The 26,337-nt window shown below is 35.3% G+C and overlaps 2 protein-coding genes across 2 annotated transcripts in view; one reads left to right on the forward strand and one right to left on the reverse strand.

Moving 5' to 3' along the window:
- LOC145725098 (neural cell adhesion molecule 2-like) overlaps window positions 1–26,337 on the forward strand; it is a 416,642-nt gene that overhangs the window by 327,789 nt on the left and 62,516 nt on the right. The window contains exon 4 of the mRNA XM_081973698.1: window positions 2,276–2,389. Coding sequence (XP_081829824.1) covers window positions 2,276–2,389 — 114 coding nt within the window. The remainder of the gene's footprint in view (window positions 1–2,275; window positions 2,390–26,337) is intronic.
- Window positions 1–26,337, reverse strand: part of LOC145725099 (FGGY carbohydrate kinase domain-containing protein-like) — a 131,238-nt gene that overhangs the window by 90,426 nt on the left and 14,475 nt on the right. The gene's annotated exons all lie outside the window — the stretch shown is intronic.

The raw sequence follows: 26,337 nt of genomic DNA on the forward strand, positions 1-26,337 counted from the left end.
ATGTTTAAAAAATAAGCAAATAAATGATTAAATTCCGCAACAAAAAAGGACAAAATCCACTTCGTACTAGGTGGATTTCAAAAAATGTTAATCCTGATACTTAATGATATCCTTGGTACTTTTAGTTATTGTGGCCTCTATCGAGTGTTAAATTTGAGAAAAAGTAAATATGAGCGTAAATTTATCGTCCAGTTATTTACCATTAGGGTAAAGTAAAATTGACAATGTAAAATTAAATGTGACAGGAAAATTTACCAATTTTAGCATAAAATTTCAATTTTTTTTATACTTTATTTTTGAAAATGTAGAAATATTGAAATAGTACAAAGAGAAAAACAAAAAGTGTCACATCTTTAACTATATTACATTAAAAGTGATAACACTGTTTTTCAGTCGAAATGGGGTTAGTTTAAAAAAGCAGTTTGGTTCATCCTGTCACTTATTGCCTTGTAACTCTTAAAGAGACTCTTAAATGCAAAAACATATCAATACAATCTTGTAGAGGATAAAATGTTCTGCAACTTTTTTTATTTATTTTTTTTTGTAACTCCTCAAATAACGGAGCTACGCTTAGTTAAAATGAAGTTAGTTTAAAAAAGCAGTTTGGTGCATCCTGTGACTTTTTGTGATATTAGTCCGTTTTCCCAATATTGGCTAAGTTGAAGAAAATTTTTTGTTTCACCTGTAAATTTAGTCTCATTGAAATTTGCTTGAAAGATATAATTTTTTTGTCATTGTTGTCATTAATTTCATTAAAGTCATTTTCTGTCAATAATATCAAAATAAAATCAAAAAATATTGAAAGGTTGATTTTGTTATTGATTTTTTTAGATATTTTAGTTTTATCAATAATTAACTAAATGAAGTAATTTTTCCTCACAAAATGATTCTTTTTCCAAATGAGTAACAATCTTATACCTTTATTAAAAATATACATTTTCAGCTTTTTTTCATTTTTCTTTATTATCGCATGTTTAAATTATGACAAATAATTTGTTTTTGAGATGAGAAAAATGACGCAAATCTGACGAAATTATTATTTAAACAATTTGTAATTTACCAGTAATTTACTGACAATTGTCAAAATAACTGATGAAAAAATAAATATGTAAGAAAAATTATGTACTGTAAATTATTGCAAATTATACCCAAATTTTGACACAAATATCACGTGGTTTTTAGAAAATAATTTAGTATGGCGTTTGCGTCACCACTATCAAACTAACTCTCATAGATCTCACAAACACGTTTTATTTATATCGAATACTTGTCAAGAACAAAATTGCTTGTTAAACCCAGTTGGAGTGAGAAAATGACAGTTTTAAGCACATTTTTGGAATCCTCATTAAATTTCCTATCCAAAAATCTGAAAAAAAAAGTAAAAAATTGTACAGTCAGGAAGAAAAGCGGTGTCAAAATTTGAACTGCCAGAAATTCAGTTTAAAAGGACAGTCAGCAACAAAATTCATAAGTCAATCCCTATTTTATCTTCCCAAACTTCTTTGTAGTATGCCACCGATCATTTTTACCCTGTACATTTTCACTACAATGTGTACACTGTAATTGTGGAGATCCTATAGAGTATTGTATGTAGAAATGTTTTCTTGCTATGTCATGAATGAATGAAGTTATGTAATAAAACCTTTAAAAAATCTGAAACTTTATCACCCTCGTATCTCGGTAACAACGCATTTTCGGACACAACTTTATTACAACTTTCTGCTTAAAATCCAATTCTCTAGGCATGGTCTAGGTTTGGTCGTTTAACCCTGACTCACCCTGTATAGTTTTTTTGATTTAAATGTATGTTTTTGAAAGGTAAAATAACTGCGGAACTGGAACTAACTTTATACTTCATCCGGTGAAGAAAAGTGCACTTTACCTCACCCGAGTAAGCAAATAGTATTACAACATTTTTAAATAGTTCGTTTTCTAAATGAGTAGACAAAAAATAATTGGTAATTCTCCTTCAACACATCTGTCAAAAGAAAAGTATTAAAGCAATATTTTCAGATTTTGTTGGACAAAGAAAATTGAAAAATGTAAAACAATTTTTTGTGAAAACTATACTTTTCGGAATACATCGAAGCTAGGAAATCCTGTCCGGAAATCTTCTTTGTAACAGCAATGGAAGACTTTTTCGTAGTGATACGTAGGCTCTGCACGAAACTTTTGTATATTGTAAGGGTTGGTTCTCATATTTTTAGGCCAATATCAAGAATAATTAATTAAATAACTTGCATAAACAAAATTTAATTAAATTAATCTTTTTCAGTTCCTCCAGATAAAGTGACAATTTTCAATGCAGAATCCGGTGAACAACTATCATCGGTGGTAGGACCATTTTCAGAAGGTGCTTCATTTTCGCTCAGATGTGACGTATCGGGGGGTAAGTTATTTCCTAAATTCCTTAGTGCAAATTTATCGGTCAAATAAATTCGGGTAGCTTAAGAAAGCATTCCATCTTAGCCTGTAGCCGACATCGAAAATAAATAATAAAAGACAAAAGATTGATTGACTACTCGACTCAAGTAGGTTCGACGTCTCCAAATAAATCCTAACAAACTGCCTTCGCTCATATGTCCGGTCGCCACTCTCGAGTTTGGCCTTTTGCGATTGGCCCGAACTGATAAGAGTCATAAAAGCCGAAGTCCGAAAACCGAGAAGTAAAAAATTAGAGCCATAAAAATTCCGAAAAGGACAAAATGGAAAACACTCGGTCTGGAATCAATGAGGGTGAATTTAAAAAGATCGAACTTTTTTGGCTCTCGAAGTTTTGGCTAACTATTATTTTACGAGAACAGTAGCATATTTTAGAGGTTACGCTTGTGTGCTTTGGTACTTAAACCCTTTGAATTAGTTGGATTATTAATGGCGGTTTTACGGTTGTTATTCAATAATGTAAAATTAAGATAGCAGAGAGACTTTGCATCTCTACTTTGACATCAATTATAGAAATCCATTTATTTCAAATATTATCATGATACACGTAATTATCAAAATAATCTTACGAAACATTGATAAAAGATCGTGAGAGGGCTAAAATATGCAATTATCTAGAGGTTCAGATAATTTATTGGTTTTTAATATCAGACGTCACTCAAAATTTAAACATTCACTGTCAAGCTCTTTTGTGAAGTTTTTAGATTACACACGTTTGCTGGGAAAATGGAATTTTGCACTATTTTCAACTTGTTTGAGTTGAAAAAAGTTGAAAATCACATTAACCTAGTGGTCTTGTGTTGGGACGATTTAGGCTTGGTCTTAATACCTAAAAAACCTGATGTTTCGGTAGAAAATCTACCACCGTCTTGTGCAACCAATGTGCAACCATTACCCAGGGACTGCTAATATTAATAACTTCTTTATTGCAAAGCAATGTGTAAAATGTGTTTCTTCGTTGACATATTACATAAAAACTTAAGAATGAAAAGTGTTTCCTAACCAAACTTTCAATTTATACAAATAACATTATTTTAACCTTTTTCCAACTCAAACACATTAATTTAATTATAATAATTAAATTATTACTAAGTCTGCGGTTAACAAAATTGGATTCTGATTCGAAAACATTCCAAAACCTTTTAGCTTAACCATTCCATTCGTATATGGTTTCAGCATCGCTGAAAACATTAGATTCACTTTTTGATATTAAAACGAATGAATACGAATTGATTAAATGGCTGACCCAGTTCTAGACAGATCTTTAGATTGAATCTGTATCGACAAAAGGTCATGTTAGCTTTAAATGTTGTGAAGCGAAACTTTTGCCAATACTTTTATAACTTTTCAGCTAGTCTAAATTTGCATTTTTCTACTATTTTCCCATAGTTGAATGAAAATGAAATGTAACGATGTTTTCATTACTACTCACAAAAACTATCAATTTCTCGGTAGTTGATTCATTGTTGAGAAAATTACCGTGCGCTGACAAATACATGTTTTTTTCTTGCATAAAAGCCGTTATTTTAAGACTCTGGTGTATTAGTTGCTAATTTTATGCTAAAATACAAAGTGCCACTAACTCGTATGGGGATTTCGAAAACAGTAAGAGAAGGATATAATCAGTGTAAAATTTTAGCAACTAGGGATTTATTCAGCATATAACGGCTCTCATTGGTCGAACTAGAAAGGTTCATTGAATTTTATTGGCTGCTAGTACAATGAGGGAAATAATCAGAAAAAAGTCTTTGCTCAATGATTTCAAAATCTAATATGGTGCCCATAACAAAAAGTTGAAGTTGTTGATGATAATTAAAAATCGAATTAAAAATCGAAATGTTGGATCTCAAATATGATATTGCCACGTTGTAGAGGAGGATGATAAAATGTCACTTATTTTCGGTTATCTTATCAAATCAATCAACAAAAATCAAATTTTCAAAATTTTGGTTTATTTTAGATATTTCCGGAAGTAATTTAATTTTTTTAGATTTTAATATGACATATTATTAAACTCGAAATTGCGCAATTTTGCCAGAACCTAACACGAATTTGTGACACCCTGTGCCCACTGCGTAGAGCGCATAAAATGTAATAATATGACAACTACTAGCATTCACATTTTAACAACAATAACTATCTTCTCACTATCAATGTTAATGTAATAACCAAAAGTATCGTTCATTACACGTCCGTAGTGGCTTTTCCCGTTCTCTCAAACTGTCACGCACGCACGGGCACCGATTTTCGGTACTGGTGATGAGATGTACTATTCCGGTACCAAAAGCAAAGAATAGCTATTTAACAAGAAGGAACAGTTGAAAAGAGAGCAAATTAGAGAGAGATGGACTCTGTCAGGAGTTTTATTAGGTAGTTGAAGAACGTTTCCATATCTCAGACCACATCAAATATTTATTTTAAAATATCAGTTAATATTAGTTAATAAGGATTGATATCTTCGAATGATTAAGAGGCAAACTTAAAACACTTTGACTCAAAACAGAACTAAACAATGATTATAAGAAATTAGTTCATATTTGACCCTGAAAATTGGATGCCATTTTTATTTCACAAAGAAATAAGATAAGAGACAAACGACAACAGCAAAAACATCACCCCAACATCAATGGAATTATGCCGGCTGTCCTTTCTTGTTAAATAACCATTATTTACCAAAAGTCAGTCAAGATCGAAAACTGTTGACTTTTCAATGGTTTTGTGATAATTTTTAAATTGTCACAAAACCACAAAATAAATAGCGAAATAAATCACAAAAATTGAGAAATTTTGCTCAGCGGTCATCTTGGTTTTTGTGAATACCTCAGTTGAAGCAAACTGTATAGAATATCCTCGCCTAGACAAAATATTAATAATTTCGTCTGAACCTGAACAATCATAATAATTGCCCTGAATTTTCGGATGGGAAAATGATTATTCCACACAAAACGGAAATAAACACAGTCATCTTATCAAAAAAAACCACATATTCTAGTTGTCCAAAAAACCATGAAAAGCGTATCGCTTAGGCCGGAGGTGGAAAAGTCCCTGGAGGATCCATTGTACGATATCTGCAGAGCGTAAGTGCCTTATTCAAATCGAAACACGTTCTGCTTTAAAACGATTCTCGGGGAAATTATATCGTACATATATTTTCCTAGGCGTTATACATCTTTTCCATCAATTTAATGGAATTTTTGGGTTTTTCCATTAAAGCCACAATAGTGGGCAGGGATACAAATTGAAATTTATTCTCCACCGCAAGCTGTAACAAAAGTGACATTTTGTGTTGTTCTCCCAACCGCAGAACCTCACCTGAGACATGTTTAAGTAGGGAGAATCTAAAGTAATCGCTAATGAAACAGACAGTTAATTTGCTAAGCCCATTAACTTCCCCACAGCACATTCAAAAGATCTCTGCCGACATGAAGGGTATTAAATTGAAGCAACTTGTCGTCCTTGCGTTTTCTTGTTTGTATTTGCAATAATGGACCATAAACAAGGAACGAAAGTTTGAGTGACTTTTAAGCTGCAAACAAAACCCTTTTGCCCTCCTTAAATCGGAACTTAAAGCCGGCCTTGTGCAGTGTAATCGCTTTTCTCCTACTTGAGTGCACGTATGCATTAAATAGTTAGTTTGACACGAGTTCATAAACCCTTTATGAGCAGTCCGGAATAATGTTGCTCTGCAGGACTGCCGATCAAACTTCGCAAGTCCATTTAATCCTGTAGAGATCCGGCAGTTTGCATCTCGGCCAGGAGCCATGTTTTACATTGTTAAATCGTGAGAGCAAATACGAGAACAACGGGGGGTCGTTTCCATGTCGGTTGTTTATTTTCTAGTCTAGTTTATTGGCGTCTTTCTCGAAAAATTCTACCAAAATATAAAGTTTCTGTATTTTATTATTTTAAATTAATAACTTTAAAACATTCTTAAAAAGTAATACAAATGCAAAATAAAGCAATATCAATTCACTCCTTCAAAATTTAGTCAAAAGGTATTTAAATCTATTAGAAGAATTTGCTACAGATAAAAAGCTAACAATGCAATTCACGTTGTTTCTGCTTCACTGCAACTTTAGCTTCTCCTAAAAGATATTAAAAAGTCTAAGGATATAAATTGGATAAAATAGCTGACCTAGTTCTCAAGAGGCCTTAAGATTGACTCTGTATCGACAAGGCGCCATTTTAACGCTGAAAATTTTTAATACGACACTCTACAGCAACTAATGAACCGGGAAAATGAGTTTTTTCTCTCGCTGCGAAAGCAAATTACTTGTTTACGGCTAACTTTAATCCAGATTGGAAAAGTTTAATAGATAAAGGTGATCCTTGCTTTTAATTCCGCTACTTACTGAAAGTTTTATTGAAAGAAATTTTACTTACAGCTGCTCCTAAATCTCCTATATTGAAAAGGTAAGGTTGCGCTCTTATTTATCCTTTTTGCCTCTTTTCCGATGTTCGTAATTCAACTGACTATTGGCAATTCCCCGTTTGCACAAAAGAAAACAGAATTAAGTTTCAGATACGAATGCCCTGGCGGATTCGATCCCGACACATGGCAAATATTTATTGTCGATTTGTTGACATGAAACCATATTTTACGTGAATTTTTGTATTTGATCAAGTAATTAAAACGAAATGAAATGTGTCCTGGACCTTGGGTAAACGAAATTGTCTGAGACGAGTAATTAAAAACTCCTCTCGTGCCTGGAAAGCTGTAGAAAAATCTCGAGCACAATAGACCGGATAATTGGAAAACCACTGGGCACAAAGAAAATCGATTAAAAATATTTAATTAGGAGTCGTTGGATAGAAAATTATTTCTATTTTTTGAAAGAAGTATATGTAATGTTATTGTTGTTGTCAAAATTTATGTTAATTTCTAACCGTTTGTTATTCTTATCGTATTTGCTTAAAAAAATATCTTTAAATTTTCTTTTTGTATTAACGACAGTGAAGTTCTCACTTTACGTACAGTAGGTTTGTAGGTAGTAATGTAACTGATAACTGATAAACTGGTTGGAACGTTTTCTGAACTATTGGTGGTTAAACGATAATAGTAAATGAATTTTTGGTCACGTGATTTATAATTTACTTTTTTTCCTCCGAAAGTCGGCATTTGTACTTTTTGAGGTTCAATTTATATTTGAATGGTCACGTGACTATTTTTGACTAGTGCCTTTTCAGTATTACTAACTAGCATTTTTATTCACGTGACGTATATTTTACTGTTTCAGCTTTTGCAATTGTCTAAATTAGATTTAGCGAATTTTTGAGTAAAACGAGGGCAACAATTACATGCGTAAAAGTTGCGTTTTACGCCCTTGGTACAAAAATAACTATTTTGCACTAACTTTTACTTGCGTGCAAAAAAGATATACTTTTTGCACTTGTTGCATAAATAACTATTTTATGGTCACGTGGCTGTTTTTAACTGTAGCGTCACTTTCTCTGTACAGGGTGTCCTTATAAGCCGTGCACGCGGCTGTTTCTCGGAAACTATACATAGTAGCGCTTTGGGAAAAAATGTGTCTAGAAAATATAGCCACGTGAAAATGCTGAAAATAATTTTCAGCATTCTAAATCCACCGTTAGGGGGCGTTTCAATACCAATAAAATGAACAATGTCCAAAAACTATAAAAATTTAAATGGAACGGTATAGCAGAAATACGATGAACGTAATTGTCTGTTCTCAACGAACAATTTTGCTATTTAAATATCTCGAAAACGGCTGACATAGCGACTTTGTTTTTGTGTCAGTTTAAATAGCATTTTCTGCCCTTTAACTAAATATTTCAATTTTTTTTACTTTATTTTGATATTTAAATAAATATTAAAAAATCGAGCAATTTTTTGTTATTGGAATATTTGTTTCCCTTACTTTTAACTGAAAACTAAAACCCCAAAAAGACACCTTTTCCTTATCTTTGTACTTTCTAGGTTTTCTAATTGCATTATGATTATTAAATTTATTAAATTAAAAAAAATGAAGGTATAAAAAGCCTACAATTTACTTTTCGAACTTAGAGAGACGAGTAATTCATACCTACTCAATTCTTTTTGTTGGTTGGAATTTTTCTCTTATCACACCAAAAAGGCTTTTTGGGAAAAAGGAATTTTTGCATTATAGTTTAGAATAACATTAACTTAGTCGTCTCAACACAAGACCATTGACTTAGCTTTGGTTTAGATACCTAGAAACTGACGTTATGGTGGAAAGTTTAAGTCTGCCTTCAAGGAATCTAAAAAAAAAACTAACTTGTAGTAAATTATATTGAACCTGATAATGAATAATTTGGAATTCAGAAAATTGAGATTATTTTCTTTCCTGCAGATGGTTTTCCACCGAATCGTGAGAAGGTTTTCTAGGAGTATTAAGGAATGACTAGGTTAATGTTATTTTCAAATTCATTGAAAATAGTGCAAAATTTCACTTTGCCAACAAACCTTTTTGGTAGAACAAAAAATAATAAAAAGGAATTTTATTATTTTTTGGTAGGTTAGGTTAGGTTATTACAATAAAACACTGGTTGAAAATGGTGAGGTTTTGTTTTTTGTTTATCAATCCCAATCCTCTGACCGGTTTCGCCGTATTACGGCTCATCAGAGAGGCTATAGGGCTTGATAACCAAAGAACAAAACCTTCGTTCCCGTATAGTCAACTGGATGCCAGAAATGATAGTTGTGTGCAACATCTGGTGACATCTGTACTGAAAAAAAGATAAGGATGGGGGTAGAAGTCAAAATCTTATATTATTAAGTCGTGGAAAGGCTATATCAGGTGCTCCTAGTATTAACGGGACTAATCAATTTCCAAAACCTCCAATTAAAATTGGTATAACTATAAAAAAAATTATAATAAAGGCATGAGCAGTAACAATTGTGTTAAAGATCTGGTCGTCTCCAATTAAGCTTCTTGGAGTTCCTAGTTCTGTTCGAATTAGTATTCTTAAGGATGTTCCTCCTTTTGGAACGCCATCTGTACTTTCTAACTCATAGAGTTGAGTACAGATGTCACCAGATGTTGCACACAACTATACAACTATACTAGAACGAAGGTTTTGTTCTTTGGTTATCAAGCCCTATAGCCTCTCTGATGAGCCGTAATACGGCGAAACCGGTCAGAGGATTGGGATTGATAAACAAAAAACAAAACCTCACCATTTTCAACCAATCAGATCGGTGTTTACCGAATGATGCGGCATTAATGGTGCTGTTCCTAGATTTTGGAACGCCATCTGTACTTTCTAACTCATAGAGTTGAGTACAGATGTCACCAGATGTTGCACACAACTACAATAAAACACGTTATTATTATTGTTTGTTTTGAAGCGTTATAATATTCTTTTGGTCTTTATAACTTTTCTCACATGTTTCTCAAGACAGACTCTCTTTTCATACACAGGCCATAAAAAGCGGCTGCTATTTTCATCCATTTTTGAGGCCACAAACCTCAAAATGCTTTATAAACACATAACAACTCTGGATTAACAATATAAATTCAGCCTTCATTTAGGCTTTCAGCTAATAGTTATTATTACTTTTTGATTGTACAACGATATCAGTGTTTGCAGTCTGACAATTTTTGAACTGACAAACCAAATTGAAAAATTGCGTTTACATAGAACTGAAGGTTTCGTTAAACTGCGTTTTATTTCTGCTGAGAATCGGTCTACATATTCTAGCTGCATTGTGAACGGACTTTTGGATTTCTAGTCGCGTAGCAATATAATGTAACTAATGTATTTTGTTCCCAAAAAAAGGCAAGTTGGCACACTATTTGCAACAAATCGAGTCCAACGTGTCCACTATTTACGTTCCCTTATCCCGGTCCAGTAATAGAAACCGGTATCGACAATTCCTAAGCCGCCGGACAAAAGAAAATAAAATCGAATTCCGGCTTCGAATGCCCGACTGAATTTTATCCCCAGTCGGCAAACAGTTATAGGTTATTTGTAAACACCAAATACCATTGTTAACGCTTGGATATACCATATATTTTCATTCGACAAAATTCTCTTCGAATTACTTCCGTTGGCCTGAATCGATCTACTTCGCCTAAAAATTTCAGTAAAGTTATTATTGGGGGAACAATTTCATTAGCGAAATCTATTGTGTCGATTCCAATTTGGAGTTCCGGAACAATCAATTAAAAATACCTTACCGGGTAAGTACTAAACTTAATATCGAGGAGGAGGTCTTTATTTTATTAAGACAATATCCCAGATAATTGGAAAACCGTTGGAGCGACTAAGACCCTGGTTGGATCTGACGTTTGAAATTATCTCTATTTGTCACTAGAAATTGGAACATAACAACCGCTTATTGAACGCCAAACTGATTATCTCTATCTGAATTATTTTGGAGATTTAAAATTAAAACTTTACTAAACACTTGTATGAGGCAGGTTTGGTTATGATTGATTAAGCTAACGTGATTATGTTTACCAGGATGTTTTTCCTTGTTTTTGGAATAGAAAAACAAGAAATTCTCTTAAATGTGCTTAAAAAAAATGCCTTGTTTGGTGTGAAAATTGTGAAATTTTCACTAAAATAAGGCTCCAAATTTATTTTTACACTTTTAAAGCATTTTTTAAACTGTAATATCTTAAAAATGCTCGAGAGAATGTCAAGAGCTAGTCAAGGTTTTTTATATTTAATGTGGCCTTCCCATGATTTTAATATCTCTTTTTTAAACTTTTCAATCGAAAATTACCCTTCTAATTTTTTTGCCCTAAAACTACAAATGCCTATTTAGAATAGCGGATATATGGCAACGTCGGATAACTACAGAATTGACAGCTTTGTTTTACTCACGTTTAGCGTGTAGGATCACTGTAATTTACAGTCGCTCAAAGCACGTGACCTAACTACTGCAAGCTATTTTAGAGTCACATGATGCAATAAAGTTTGATGAAAATATTTATAATGGTTACTGCATGGTAAGATTAATGGAGGCACATTTTGAAACACGACAGCTCCTTTTTTATTGAATTTTTAGACAGTTCTATTGATTATAAGAAGTATTTGCTATTATAATGATGTATCTAACATACACCGTTTTCGTGGAAATGACAAACATAAATAGTCGTTTTCACTTCATAGTCATTCAAACTTTATTTATTATTTTACGTTTAATGCATGTTTGATTATGAAAATTTTAAATTTTTGGACGGCATTTTATCAAAAATAAGTCTTCTCTTCCTTAGCCTTGTTCCATTCGTTTTTGGGTATAGTTGGATTTTTACCTTTTGAGAATGACGTCATCTTTTTACATCTTTGTTTCTCGCATATCAAACATGTGAAATAAACAATTTTTGCAAAAAAGGCACGTTGTTAATTTTGTCGTCCTGTCAAATTGAAAACGTTGACATTTACTGTCACTTTGATTTAAACGAATATCAAAGGTATAAAAATGCTGCGCTACAATGAGAAGGCCCAAATGCTAATTCTAAATGTTCTGCTTTTTTTGGAGTACGAAAAGCAACAGTTTCCAGATGTCAACTGAAACTCTCATGATCACTCATTTTTCAAAGCATTTGTAGGTTAAAATTTGTGATCTAATTCCAGACATGCGTGTTTTTTCACCTGCTTGACGTCATTCTCAAAGGGTAAAAATTTGACTATATAGGCTTCTCCGTGTCTTCCACTTCTGACGATCTTGTGCTATACGGAACCAACGTCGACCTACTTCTTCCTTGATATCATCTATCCAGAACTTTTGTGACTTTTACCTCTGCTTTTCGTTGGTCTCTGCATCGCCCGCAACAACAGCTCTGATGGTCCATTTTTTACTGTTCTGGCATGCAACTTGCCCTACCCAGCTTTACTTTAGCTCGGCCACTCGTGATGTTACGTCTGTAACTCTGGTCCTTCCTATAATTTTTTGATTTCTCACTTTATCTCTAAAAAGTCCCAACATAGCAGGTTCCATAGCTCTCTGAGCCACCCTCACGCAATCAGCACTTCTAGTCTGTGTTGTTCTAGTCAGTTTGATTGTATGACTTAGATAAATATATTCTTTGAAATTCTCAACTATCTGTTCGCCTGTGCTAATATGAGCATTCTCGGGGTTTATTATTTTTGGTCTTGTTTATGTTCATTGTCAGCCCTGTATTTTTCGAAGCTTGCAAGTACTCTTATGGGTTGCATTGCATAAGTTGGTAGAAATGATGATGTATCATCTGCAAGGGGCAGATTATTTACAAATGATCTATCAATCCTTATTTCCTTTTGTTCCCACCGAAGCTTTTGAAAACGTCTTCCTGAGCCAAAGTGAATAGCTTGACGTACTCTTCCATTTAATTTGAATTTTGTTTGTTTTTGTATCTTCGTTAATTTTTACTTACATTGTTGCGTGCTCATATGGTATATTTTTTATAGCACTATACCTAGTGCATATTCTGGTGTTGTTGAGAGCATTTAAAAAGGACCATGTTAGGGTTTTAAATGTTTGTAGATGGTCATTTGTGAAGTATTCGTTTTAAAACTCGGTTTGCTTTACTGGTTGATAGAAATCTAGTTTCCCTGAATGACAGATGGTAAATATTTTAGTTGAAAGTTTATAAAGGTGTGACAGTAAGCCGATAGAACCATAGTTTTTTAAGATTTGTATTATCCCCCTTCTTATACAAAAGCACAACAAAATTTTTTTAGTATTGTTACGGTCTGGGTTACTATGCTCGATACTTCTTAACGAGCGCTCGCCTCGGGATGAAACCGATGCGCCGCAATATCTGGCCGGGCGCGTATTAAAGTAGGCCACAGTTAGGAAGCGGCATACCTGGAAGATTCTTGAATGATCAAGGCAACCCGCGAAGCGTTTCGCGGTCATTCTAGAACGTGGTTTGCGAATATAAGAGACGCGGTCTCGACCGCAGTAGTAGTGAATTTGGGAACGCGGTAAAGTTTAAATAGTGGAATAATTGTGGAATTGTAGTAGTGCTTTTAGTAGCTGTGTTAATTATTGTACGGAGTGTTTTGAAGTGTAATAAATTTATTAATCGTTGAGTTAAATTGACTTTGTGTGAACCCACGGGAAAATCGTAACAATTGGTGTCAGAAGTGCGATCAGACTTTAGTGCGACGTGAATTGGAACTAAACTTCGGGTTAGAGACTTGTGTTCAGAACCGGACTAGAGATTTTCGGAACAGTGGTGTGTTAAATTTATTTTATGCCAATAACAAGACGTCAAAGTGCAAACATGGAGGCCCAACTTGCAGCTATTATGGCAATGCTTGGAAAACAAGAAGAGATTCGACAGCAAGACAAAGAAGAACAAGAAAGGATTCGACAAGAACAAGAAAGGATTCGACAACAAGAGAAGGAAGAACAAGAAAGGATTCGACAACAAGACAAGGAAGAACAAGAAAGGATTCGACAAGAACAAGAAAGGATTCGACAACAAGAGAAGGAAGAACAAGAAAGGATTCGACAACAAGACAAGGAAGAACAAGAAAGGATTCGACAACAAGAGAAGGAAGAACAAGAAAGGATTCGACAACAACAAGAAAGAATGCTACAACAAGATATAGAAATGCGTCAAGAAGATAGAGAGCGGCAAGAAAAACGTAACGTAGAAATATTGAAGAAAAAAAAAAATATTGAAAATAGTCTCAAAAAGATGGAGTATGACGTTCAGGTAAAATTAGACGATGTTCGGGAGGACATGAATAAAATTCAGAACGATGTTCGGGAGGACATTAATAAAATCCAGAATGATGTCGAGATAAAGTTACGTGACTTAGAGCAGAAAATTGACAGCAGAGGAGCCAGCTCTACAGTGATCACCGGAAACGGGCTCAACAAGATCAAGCCTCCCACATACGACGGTCAAACTTCATGGGCAACGTACCAACTCCAATTTGAGGCCGCTGCAAATGCAAATAGATGGAGTAACGAGGAAAAGGCTGTAGCACTGGTGGTGGCATTACGAGGACCTGCATTGGAGCTGTTACAGACTCTGCCTATCGCCCAACAAAGCAACTATGACGCATTAGTAGCTGCATTAGAACGACGTTATGGGGATCAGCATAGGAAAGGAGTGTACCAAACACAATTAAAGGCAAGACTGCAGAAAACTGGTGAAAATTTACAAGAGTTTGAGGCCGAAATTCGTCGCCTTGTGCATCTGGCTTACCCAGCCGTCCCGGATGAAATCCAAGAAGAACTTGTGGCACAGTGTTTTGTAGATGGGATTCGAGATCTGGAAGTAAAGAAAATGCTGAAGATGTTCAAAGGAAGCAACAGCAGCGAATTACTAGTTCGAGCGCTGGAAGTTGAAGCTGCGTGCAATGACTTAAAGCCAAGGATCAGGGCCGTGACTATTCAAGAGGAGAGAGAACCGCCAGCCGATCATGCTGCTACACCAATGAATAAAATTGAATCAATGTTCGGCCAAATAGTGCAACAAATGGCAGCATTAGCAAATGGCCAGTCCACACAGTTAGAACGGTCACGCCCGATCACTAGAGTGGAGTGTTATCGATGCGGACGTACGGGACACATCAAACGAGATTGTCGAGTAAGGATACCGTCCCGCTCTCCAACGAGGGACGTACAACCATCCAGGGTGCGTATTCTTGAAACGAGGGAAGGGAATTATCAAGAGAAAGACATGTAGAATGTGACAGGAACCCGCTATTGTCAGCTACTTCTGTCACATTCTATCAACACTTCTCTTGGCAATTCTACTCCCTGCGTTCAAGAATAGGCCCCCAGGAGGGACCAGGAAAACTCCCACTAGTCAACATTACGGGGCGAATGTTGACTAGCGAAAACAAAGCCCCCAGAATTATCTCCATCAGAAGCCTGGGTAGATCAATGGGAAGCCTGAACGTAGATGGACAGGTGGATGCGATGAACGTTACTTTTACTTTGGATACCGGTGCGGCAGTATCTTTGATCCGGTCAAACCTTGTGGATAAAAGTCAAATTAAGCCTTTACGAAGAAGTATTCTCCTGCGCACTGTGACTGGAGAATCGGCTAAAGTTTTAGGAGAAATAACAGTCAAGATTTGCCTTGGAAGGATTACGTTTTACCACACTGTGTTAGTAGCGGATATTGAAGATGAATTTATTCTGGGAATGGACCTGATTCGTCAACATGGATTTTCTTTTGATCCCGAACAGAATATCCTAAGGTTTGGAAGTGAAGAGTTCATCCTGTCAACCAGTCATCGCTGTGAGTCACCCATTAATGTTTTGGCATCTCAGACAGTAAAAATAAGCGGAAATTCCGAGCAAATAATTATTGGACAATTGGAGCAGAATTCTGGGAGCTGTGTTGGACTTGTACGAAACCCGGACCGACCAGGAAGATGCCTCATTGGGAAATCAGTTGTAAATGGAGGAAGTGAAGTCCCAATAAGAGTTGCAAACATTTTTTCAGACGACGTAAAAATCAACAAAGGCGAAATTATTGCGGTATTCGAGCCTGTAGTCAAAATAACCAATTACGATGGGTTACCAGAACAGGAGGAGCAGTTGGGGGAAAACAAGCTCTTAAATGAACTTGAAAAGACCTGGAAACATCTGCCAACACCACAACTGAAGAAGGCTCGGAAACTGATTTTGGACCATGGTAGCATATTTGGAACACTGAACAATATGGGAAAAACTACCATTGTAAAACACCGAATTAACACCGGCAATGCACAACCAATTCGACAACCACCTAGGAGACTACCAATAGCCAAACAACAGGAAGTGCAGGAATTAGTGGACAGGATGCTTGACGACGGAGTTATAGAAGAATCCTGCAGCCCTTGGTCATCACCTGTTGTTCTGGTCACTAAGAAAGATGGATCAAGCAGATTTTGTGTAGATTACCGAAAACCGAATGACGTGACCAAAAAGGACAGCTATCCACTTCCCCGTATCGACGACACACTGACAACTTTGGCAGGATCCTGTTGGTTTTCTACTTTGGATTTGAAGAGTGGGTACTGGCAAGTTGGCATTGAGGAGCAAGATAAGGAGAAGACTGCTTTTTCTGCTGGAAATGGGCTGTACCAATTCAATGTGATGCCCTTCGGACTTTGTAATGCTCCTGCTACGTTTGAAAGACTAATGGAAATTGTGCTTCGTGGCCTTAACTGGAAAACTTGCTTGGTTTATCTGGACGATATCATGGTGATGGGAAAAACTTTTGAAGAACATCTGGACAACTTGCAAGAAGTATTTGCTAGAATAGGTGGTGCCCATCTTCGATTGAACGCCAAAAAGTGTTGGTTCTTCCAAAAGCAAGTCGAATTCCTTGGGCATGTCGTGACGGTCGACGGAATCCAGACGGACGACAAGAAGATCCAAGCAATTAGAGAATGGCCAGTACCAAAGGATAAACACGAACTCAGAAGCTTTCTAGGACTTGCCACCTACTACAGACGGTTTGTGGAAGGATTTGCCAACATCGCAGCTCCGCTACATCAACTTACTGAGGACAAAACACCAAAACACCCTACTGTTGGAATACCCAATGTGATCAGGCGTTCAGAAGGTTAAAGGCATCACTTTGCTCCAGTCCCATCCTCAGTTATCCACAACCAAAAGGAAAGTTCATTTTAGACACAGATGCCAGTAATTCTGGTATTGGAGCTGTATTGTCTCAAATCCAAAACGGAGAAGAACATGTCATAGAATACTTCAGTAGGAAACTTACCAAAGCAGAACGGAACTACTGTGTAACGAGAAAAGAGCTACTGGCAATAGTAAAATCAGTCGATCACTTTCACAAGTACTTGTACGGACAGGAATTTTTGATAAGGACTGACCATGCGGCACTCAAGTGGCTCCTCGGAATGAAACAACCGGAAGGACAAGTAGCAAGATGGCTTGAAAAACTCCAGCAGTATAATTTCAACATCAAGCATCGACCCGGAAAGCTGCATAATAACGCAGATGCTCTATCAAGAAGACCTTGCGCCGAAGAATGCAAACATTGCCAGAAAGCGGAACAACGTGAAGGTGTTGTGCCCATCAGAATGGTTCAGCTGAAGACCGATGATGAATGTCCCGATGAGATTAGGAAGGATCATCTAGAAGACAGCGACATAGGCCCATTGTTGTTGAGAAAGGAACAAAGCGAGCCAAGACCAACATGGCAAGAAATCTCTAGCAAAGGCCTGACGTTCAAAGCACTTTGGGCTCAGTGGGACTCGCTTGTGGTTGAAGGTGGCTTGCTAAAAAGAGCTTGGGAGAGTGCCGATGGAAAAGAGATAAGGAAGCAGCTGGTAGTTCCCAGAGGAAGGGTCGACCACGTACTGGAGGAAATGCACAATGGAAAGACTGGTGCTCATTTGGGAGTAAATAAGACTTTGGACAAAATCCGGCAACGCTTTTACTGGGTGAACTACTGCCAAGACGTGAAATCATGGTGTCGACAATGTTCCATTTGTGCAGCTAGCCACGGACCACAGACGAGATCCCGGGGGCCTATGAAGCAGTAGAACGTAGGATTGCCGTTCGAACGTTTAGCCATAGACGTTGCTGGGCCTTTTCCTGAGACCAACAGAGGCAACAAGTACATTCTTGTTGCCATGGATTACTTTAGCAAATGGCCTGAGGTGTTTGCGATTCCAAATCAAGAAGCCAGCACAGTCGCTGATATTCTCGTCGAAAATGTCTTCAGTAGATTTGGTGTGCCGTTGGAGTTACACTCTGATCAGGGACGAAACTTTGAGTCCAAGCTCTTTCAGAGGCTCTGTGACCTGCTAGGCATTAGGAAGACCCGAACAACGCCGCTTCATCCTCAGTCGGATGGCATGGTCGAGAGATTTAATAAGACCATAGAGCAACATCTCTCAAAGGTTGTTGATCAGCATCAGAAAGATTGGGACCAGCATATTCCGCTCTTCTTGATGGCTTATAGAGCAGCAGTCCACAACTCAACGGGACAGTCACCATCTAAAGTTCTGTTTGGTCGAGAACTGCGACTTCCATGTGATGTGGTGTTCGGATCTCCAACAGGCCAAAGCACGAACATTGAGAACTACGTTGACGAGTTGCAAGACAGATTACTGAACGTTCATGATCTGGTCAGGGAAAGTTTGAATCTAACTAGCGACAAGATGAAAGCTCGTTATGATCTGAGGGCCAATTCGGGAGGGTTCCAGAAGGATGATAAAGTTTGGTTGTTTAACCCTCAGAGGAAGAAAGGCAAATCACCGAAATTAACACCTGTTTGGGAGGGACCTTACAATGTGGTAAAAAGGTTAAACGACGTCGTGTACAGAGTCCAACGCAGCCCCAAAGGCAAGATGAAAATTGTCCATCTGGACAGACGCAAGAAATACCAGGGATTAGATGAAGCGGATCGGGACGATCAGCTTTAAGAGGGGGGCAGTGTTACGGTCTGGGCCTACTATGCTCGATACTTCTTAACGAGCGCTCGCCTCGGGATGAAACCGATGCGCCGCAATATCTGGCCGGGCGCGTATTAAAGTAGGCCACAGTTAGGAAGCGGCATACCTGGAAGATTCTTGAATGATCAAGGCAACCCGCGAAGCGTTTCGCGGTCATTCTAGAACGTGGTTTGCGAATATAAAAGACGCGGTCTCGACCGCAGTAGTAGTGAATTTGGGAACGCGGTAAAGTTTAAATAGTGGAATAATTGTGGAATTGTAGTAGTGTTTTTAGTAGCTGTGTTAATTATTGTACGGAGTGTTTTGAAGTGTAATAAATTTATTAATCGTTGAGTTAAATTGACTTTGTGTGAACCCACGGGAAAATCGTAACAGTATAATAAGTTAAAATAAACTAAGTTGAAAATAGTGTGAAATTCTATTTTCCCAACAAACCTTTTTTGTGTGGTGAGACAGAAGACTTAACTTGCATCAAAAGAATGAGTAGAACAAACATATAAAGCGTATCTTCAGACATAACTGAGTTAAAAAAAAATTAACTCACATTTCACGTGCAATTTGTACAGATTTTACAGTCGAAATTAATAAAAATGTAGCAAAATAGTAAAATTAAAACTCTTAGGGACATGGTAGGGTTAAACATTACAATTTAATTTCATAGGACTACAAGAGCTTAGCAATAAACTAAACACAGAAAATGTAGATAATTATAATTTGTTCTGTATCATAGAGGAGCAAAAAAAATATTCCGGTAGAAGCTGCAAGAATTGGACCATAAAAAATGTAAAATGCTGTCAAGTTTTTCCTCCCTCATTTATTGAACGAGCCAGTTTTTAAAAAAAAGTACGACAAACTTTTTCTTAGAAGAAAAACATAATTAAATATCCGACAAGTTCCGGCGCCTTAATAATTTTCCAATTATCGGAGGGTATTGTCTCATAAAATTTAAGAATTTCTTGAAGATATTATTTTTTATTCAAATAATTTTTAATTAACTCTTGTTAGAGGAAAATTCTGCTGATACTGTAGTAAAAAATGTAAAAGGGTTTTCTTTGTATTTTCTACATCTTAAATCCTATAAAATTATTTTAATTTGGTGTAACAAAATGAAGATTTGGATAGTTTTAGCTGTACGGATTCGGCATTAACCTCACTAAATTACAAGCCAGCCAATCAACTCTGTATGAATGGTGCAGATCGCCATAAATTGTGTCAATGTTTACACACACATGGTGTTTACAATTTGTTAACAATTGCCGGAAACAGTGGCGTTATGTCCTTAACGAGTTAAGTTTACAAAGCTGGTAGTGCAAAGTTAACGGTACGTTAGGCTCAATTAGGCGATACAATGGCGTATTATACTTCTCTTTCAAAAACAGACGTTCTAATAATCCCAACTTCCGCTTTTGTGTTCGCTTTAACTATATTAATAACTTCTTGCGCCCTGGGTACGTGGAGCTAACTTGGCCGTGTAAGGTTCGGAAATATGTAACGCTACGTGCCCGTACAATTCGCATTACGAACTCCCCCAGTTGTTGCTCGAGTTTTGCTATTCTAATCATTTATTAAGTGCCGTGGCAAGGGGATGACGTAGGGGAGTATTTACAAGTTTAAGGTTTACACTTTAGGATTAAATTAAGCAGTTAAGGCTCTACTTTCTTGTAGTTTCACACGTATTTTAGTGGGTTTTGAATTACACAAAATATACTTACTGACGTATTTCATGCAACTGTTTTAAAAAAACAGTACCAATAATTTGTCAGAAAGTTCTTTTCATCCAGAAAAAACCTTAACTGAGTATTTTTAAATTGAACAACAAAAGTTCATACATTTCAGATTTTTCAGATTAGATTTGTCTCTATTTTCAAATGGAGCTTTAACATTTATTGTTACTTTCTGATAACCCTTTTTTTTCAATTTTGTTCAATTTGGACCCGGTTTGCAAAATAACTCATTTTTGGGATATGTTTTGTCTCTCTCGTTCGTCGAGACTAAAGGCGGATTCACGTTCACACTTGAAACTTCTCTGTTGTAAAAAGTCGTATAATAACTACTATAACATAGACATGCGTAGAAATTATTAAAGCAACAAATGGAGTTCCTCTTGGTACGCGGAACGTCTGTTGCACGAGTCATAAAATGTGCCAAGTAAAATTTTTTAAAAAATGAAAACTGCCCTACACTATACATATAAACAGAACATTCATTTCAAAAAACAATAAAACAATTTAGGTTTAATTGCGACAGATTTCCGGCCGACCTTGCCAAATTTGTATTCATTACCACTTGTCAGTCGACTGTCAACTTCAATCAGGACTAAAAACGTACTAATTTGTACGTCAAAAGTTGAAATCGTACAGACTTTTACGTCACGTAGAAGTACGCCGTATTACGAACTTCTATGTTGCGTCGTTCCACGCCCTACTGAAAACTGCCTCATATAACTACATACAATTTAACTTTTTACGTGTGCGACTTTTTACGACAATGACTTTGTAAGTACGAACGTGAATCCGCCTTAACTGTTTGCACTTATGTTGCTTCTATACAGGGTACCACAAATTCATTCAAGTATGGGGATCTCGAAAACGGTAATAGATACAGAGTTGGTTAAATGGAGGCAAAGTTGCGGAATTTGGAGTTCAATCTTATGCTGTTTTAACATTTATAAAAATAATGTTGAACACACACATTCCTTCTAGGTACTTGTTAACTCTTTCGTCTCAAAGAATACTAAGGCATCTAAGGATACTAGGGACCTTCAGGGTGTTCATTTTGAACTGTCATACTTAATCAGATGAAGATAGAACAATAGTATATTACATACTCAGGTGGAAAGTGATATTTACCCGGGTGGGTACCTGTGTTTACTTTTCACCACTAAAAATCCTCAGGTGTAATAAGTTAATGAATAATTTAGCGATTATCATCAGATTAGCTCTATATAAATAGAATAAAATCCATGAAAACAATGGCCCATTAAATAACCCAATTTGATTCATTGAGAGTTGGGCGACACACCGTTTTTCTACGAAGCATCGACACTTTATCTGGAAGTCGCGTGTGTCACCATTATTTTCTAAAAAACCTAAAAAAATCCCATTAGAAAAATAACGTTATTCATAGAAATCGGTGTAGCCTAAAAAATGACTAGGAATATACTAATTTAGGCAGGACACGCCTACGTTTTTGCGGAACTCATTGACTATAATAGATCGAATTACAGGTAATTTCCATGGGATGTTTTATAATTAAATGTACCACAAATTTTCTGTCGTAATATAAGCAAAGTTGAGCATTAAGGAAATAATAATTTAGTTTAATTAAATCTATGTGATGGGTGATTAAAAATTCAAAATATATTCAAAAAAACAAAAAAATAAACCTAGGTCAGCAAACGCTTCGTTTCCAAGATACAGAGTATTGCATAAAAACTCATTTAAAAAAACGTAACGGAATTGAACAAGGAACTGACAGAAAATATCCTTAATTTTCAATGGTGTACCAAAAAAAGACATGACTTTTGCAAAAATGTGCACACTGTAGCTGTTTCACAAAATGCTCTGAATTTTGAAACACAGTGGTAACTGGAAGATTTGGTTTTTTTCTTGTACTAGTTGATCATCTATTTGTATCGAATTCACTTGATTTAACATTCCTGAAAAATTTTGTAAATTTGGTATACAAGTAGGAATTAAACAACAAACTCTCTTTAAACATTTTTAAAAAAATATTCTTAAAAACTTAGTAGCATAGTTACGTACCTACTCTTCATCACAAAATTGCCTAAATTGTTTGCACCTGTTATGTGCACATATTTTCCTTCACTTACCACAAGATTCAGTGTCGTATTAGGAAAATGTTTAATAATTTTCAGAACTAGTTTAGGTCTGTTAAACTAAAAAAAAATTAACGAAAAACTGAAAAAATATTACTACAAACCAAAAAATACATTCAAACGACAGAACAAATCACCTTGAGACTAATTACAAAAATTCGGCACCCAGAAAATCCTCTTTTCAACCCATCTAATGATCTACTGTATGAACGGACTAACTTAATTAAAATAACGGACCGACATCAAAAAATACAAACAAAATGGAAAAACAAAAAAGACAACTGGACAATAATTAATAAGTTATGCCTCACCCGACAGACCCGAACCTCACGATACCTGACGCCAAACACAACTTTGACAGAACACTACCAAGACATACATTAACTCTAGATATAAGTACTGTATTATTGAAATTGAACATACATATAGATAGCTTATAAATAGTGTATATTATTAATCTCTAAATGATGTTATTACTATGGGCAGAAAGGCCACTAGGGCCGATAGCCTTTTCTTTTGGAGAATAAAGATTATATATATATATATATATTACTACAAATTTAGCAGTTACGAGCCTGTTCTTTTCACAAAATTTATCACTGAATTCAGTACCGCATTAAACAGGATTTTTTTTATACTTATGTTTTAAGAATATTTTTGTTACAAACCTGTTTTTGTACAGAATTTACTTACATTATTATATTAAGTAGAGATATCAAATTTTTATTTATAAATAAATATACAGATTGCAGTAAATTGAATCATGATTTCGACAGTGCATATTTGACAGTTTAAAACTCGATTATTTTACTAGTTAAAGCATGATTCATTTGGTGGCACTCCCAATTCTTTTTTGACCATCCGGTACAGTGATATACTAAAAACTGCAAAATAAATGAACAATTTTTTTAGTAATAAAAATAAATTGAGCTAGGTAACGATTAATTTGAACTACTGCACTAAAAATTTAAATTTAATTTTGATGGTTTCCATTTCAATAATGTTTCGATACTTACATACTGATTCAATTTTTGAATATTTTTTTGACCATCCTGTATAGTCAAAAAGACAAATAACAGTATAATTTAATAATAAATTCAGATTTATCAAATTGAAGTCTGAATGCCATATTTTCTAGTTTAACATTCTAACTTGACAGTTACAAGGTTATTCAGAATACAGGTCATTCTGTAACCCTTTAAATCTTCTGTTGACCACTCTGTATAGACATATAACGGAAAGTGAAGTAACAATGCTATTTAATAATACAACAGAACAAACTAAAGCAAAATTTGATTATTTTCGGGAAATTCTAGTCATTGAGGAATACTGTTTTGATAGTTTTCTTGTATTAATCAAAGTTTTGAGAAATTGACAGTGAAACACAGGTTAGGTTTAGGTTTTTATTTATTTGAGATCCCTGTAAAGTTTAATTTTACTGTAATTCTAGTACTGGTGCGGTATAATTACAATTTCCAATCTTAAAGCACAAAACTGGTAAAACAATTGTCAGACTCAGTGGAAAAACTATCGTAATTTTTCTTTTTTCTATATTTTTAGTGAACTACGTTATGCTTTGGATAATTGGTTTTGTGGTTCAATTCTACGACGCTTTGATTGACAGGTTGATTCATATACAGGGTGTTCGGGTTTAGTGTGTTTTGACAGGAAAATTCCATTTCTTGGTAAGATAGGAAACAACTACTAGACATGTTTAGAGATCGATTTTTGGGGAAAAATTTATCGAATTTCGCCCATTTTGAAAATTCTTCACAACTTTTTTGTTTGCTTAAATATCGAAGTAAAACACAAACATTTTTAAGGTACTTTTTCGACATGATTCCATTGGCGTGCTTAGTTTTTTGCTACTGCCTTTCGTTTTCTCAATAATTGACATAATTTTACAGATAAACGATAAAAGTAAAATGATTTTATTTATTTTTATTAACCAATCAATATCATTGAGACTCAAAGTCAAAGTTTTAATAAAATGTTGTTTTAACAATAACCCTGTATTGTCCACTGCAAGTCTCCTTGAGCAAAAAATTACTATTTCTATGATTTCTTATTAACCATTTAGTATTATAACAACATTATAGATTAATTGGTTATGATTTAAAGTTACAGTTCTCAGGGTATTGTGACCCAAATATACAGGAACGTACCTACGTAAGTCTTTACGACAAATTGCAAAAAAAATTGAGATGCAAAAATAAAGAAGCAATTGCGTGTAAATAAACAGCCTTAATACAGACTGTCAACAAGTCCCGGTAATTGTCTCATATAAGTATATTTAAAGTATTTAATGATGCCATTACTCGTATTATTTTGTTTATGGTATCCGACTAATTGGCGTAACTACGTCAGATTGTCTTCCAGCATCAAATTCCTACAGGATGGTCTGCTTTCAAGATCTGTTACATTGTATTGTAGTATCATTCTGTAGTGCCTTTGTGTAGATGTTACTCTATTAACCGATACTTATGTTTGTAAGCGTTATATGACTGCCGTCAACTGTCTATTGTCAAATATCATTTACAATATGTCAAGACGTGATGACCTATGATACAAGTGACGTTCGATAACTCGTCCAACTCAGAAATAAGGTTCCTAAATTTTTGCTTAATTACCGTTTTATCATTTTTCTGATTTAGACATTTTGAAAGTATTTTTGATGCTTCTCAATTGAAGGTATGGTGATAATGGAGAAGGTATGGTGATAATGGAATCTACTATAAATTAAATCATCTATGACACTAATTTAAAATTACGAATTATTTTACCACCACCGTTAGTTTACTACAGTATGTAACATTTTGAAAACTAGTAATGTTCCAAGATACACGAGGGTCATTGTGGTGACCCAAACTTTCACATTGAAAAGGGCATAAAGCATATAACCCACGTGCCCACTGGTCGAGTTATCTGGTTCTCACCATCTAAGGAATGCACCCGGAGTAATATTTCACTTCGGGTGTAATATTGCACCGCATGGCGGTATACACAAACGAATGTACTCACCCGATTGTAAATCAGAAGTGACAACAAGGGAAAATAAAGATGTTTACTGTTCGGACATGCAGTTACAGACCATACGTCAAAGTGAGTACTTTCCACCCGGGTGGAAAGTAAAGACAGGTAATTTTCATCTTTCCACCTGGTTTACACATAAGAAATAACGTTATTACATACCTGGTTGAAAATAAAATATTTTGCATGTTTTTATATTAACTTTTTGATATCTATCACCCTGTAACATTTTTAAATTTTGACAGGATTCAAATAAAAAATAAATAAAAATTGACACCAAGTTTGCAGTATAACTCTGGCATAGATCAGTAGAAGTTAAAATGCCAACCATTTTGGTCCATCTTATTCTGGGTAGAAGGTATGACACCAAAATGTAAAAATGTGATTTTTCAAACGGTTTCAAAACATAGGTACCTGAAATTCTTTAAGAGAATCGAAAAATATAATATTTAGGGAGTTCCATTTAAAATAGTGAAGTTGGTACCTCGAAAGTGAAGGTATTTTAGATGTGGAAGCCCTAAAGTCAGTTAGGTTATTTTTGCAGTTTTCTAAATATGTCTTGTGGTAGTTCCCGGTGGGACACTGTATTTTAACAATGGTTTAAGGTGTCATTTTTTAGAAGATTTTATCAAAATTTTAATGTTGCTAATCCAAGTTTGCTAACT

The sequence above is a fragment of the Ips typographus genome, linkage group LG2 (assembly GCF_016097725.1).
Source record: "Ips typographus isolate SLU linkage group LG2, UJ_Ityp_2.0, whole genome shotgun sequence".
Lineage (NCBI taxonomy): Eukaryota > Metazoa > Arthropoda > Insecta > Coleoptera > Curculionidae > Ips > Ips typographus.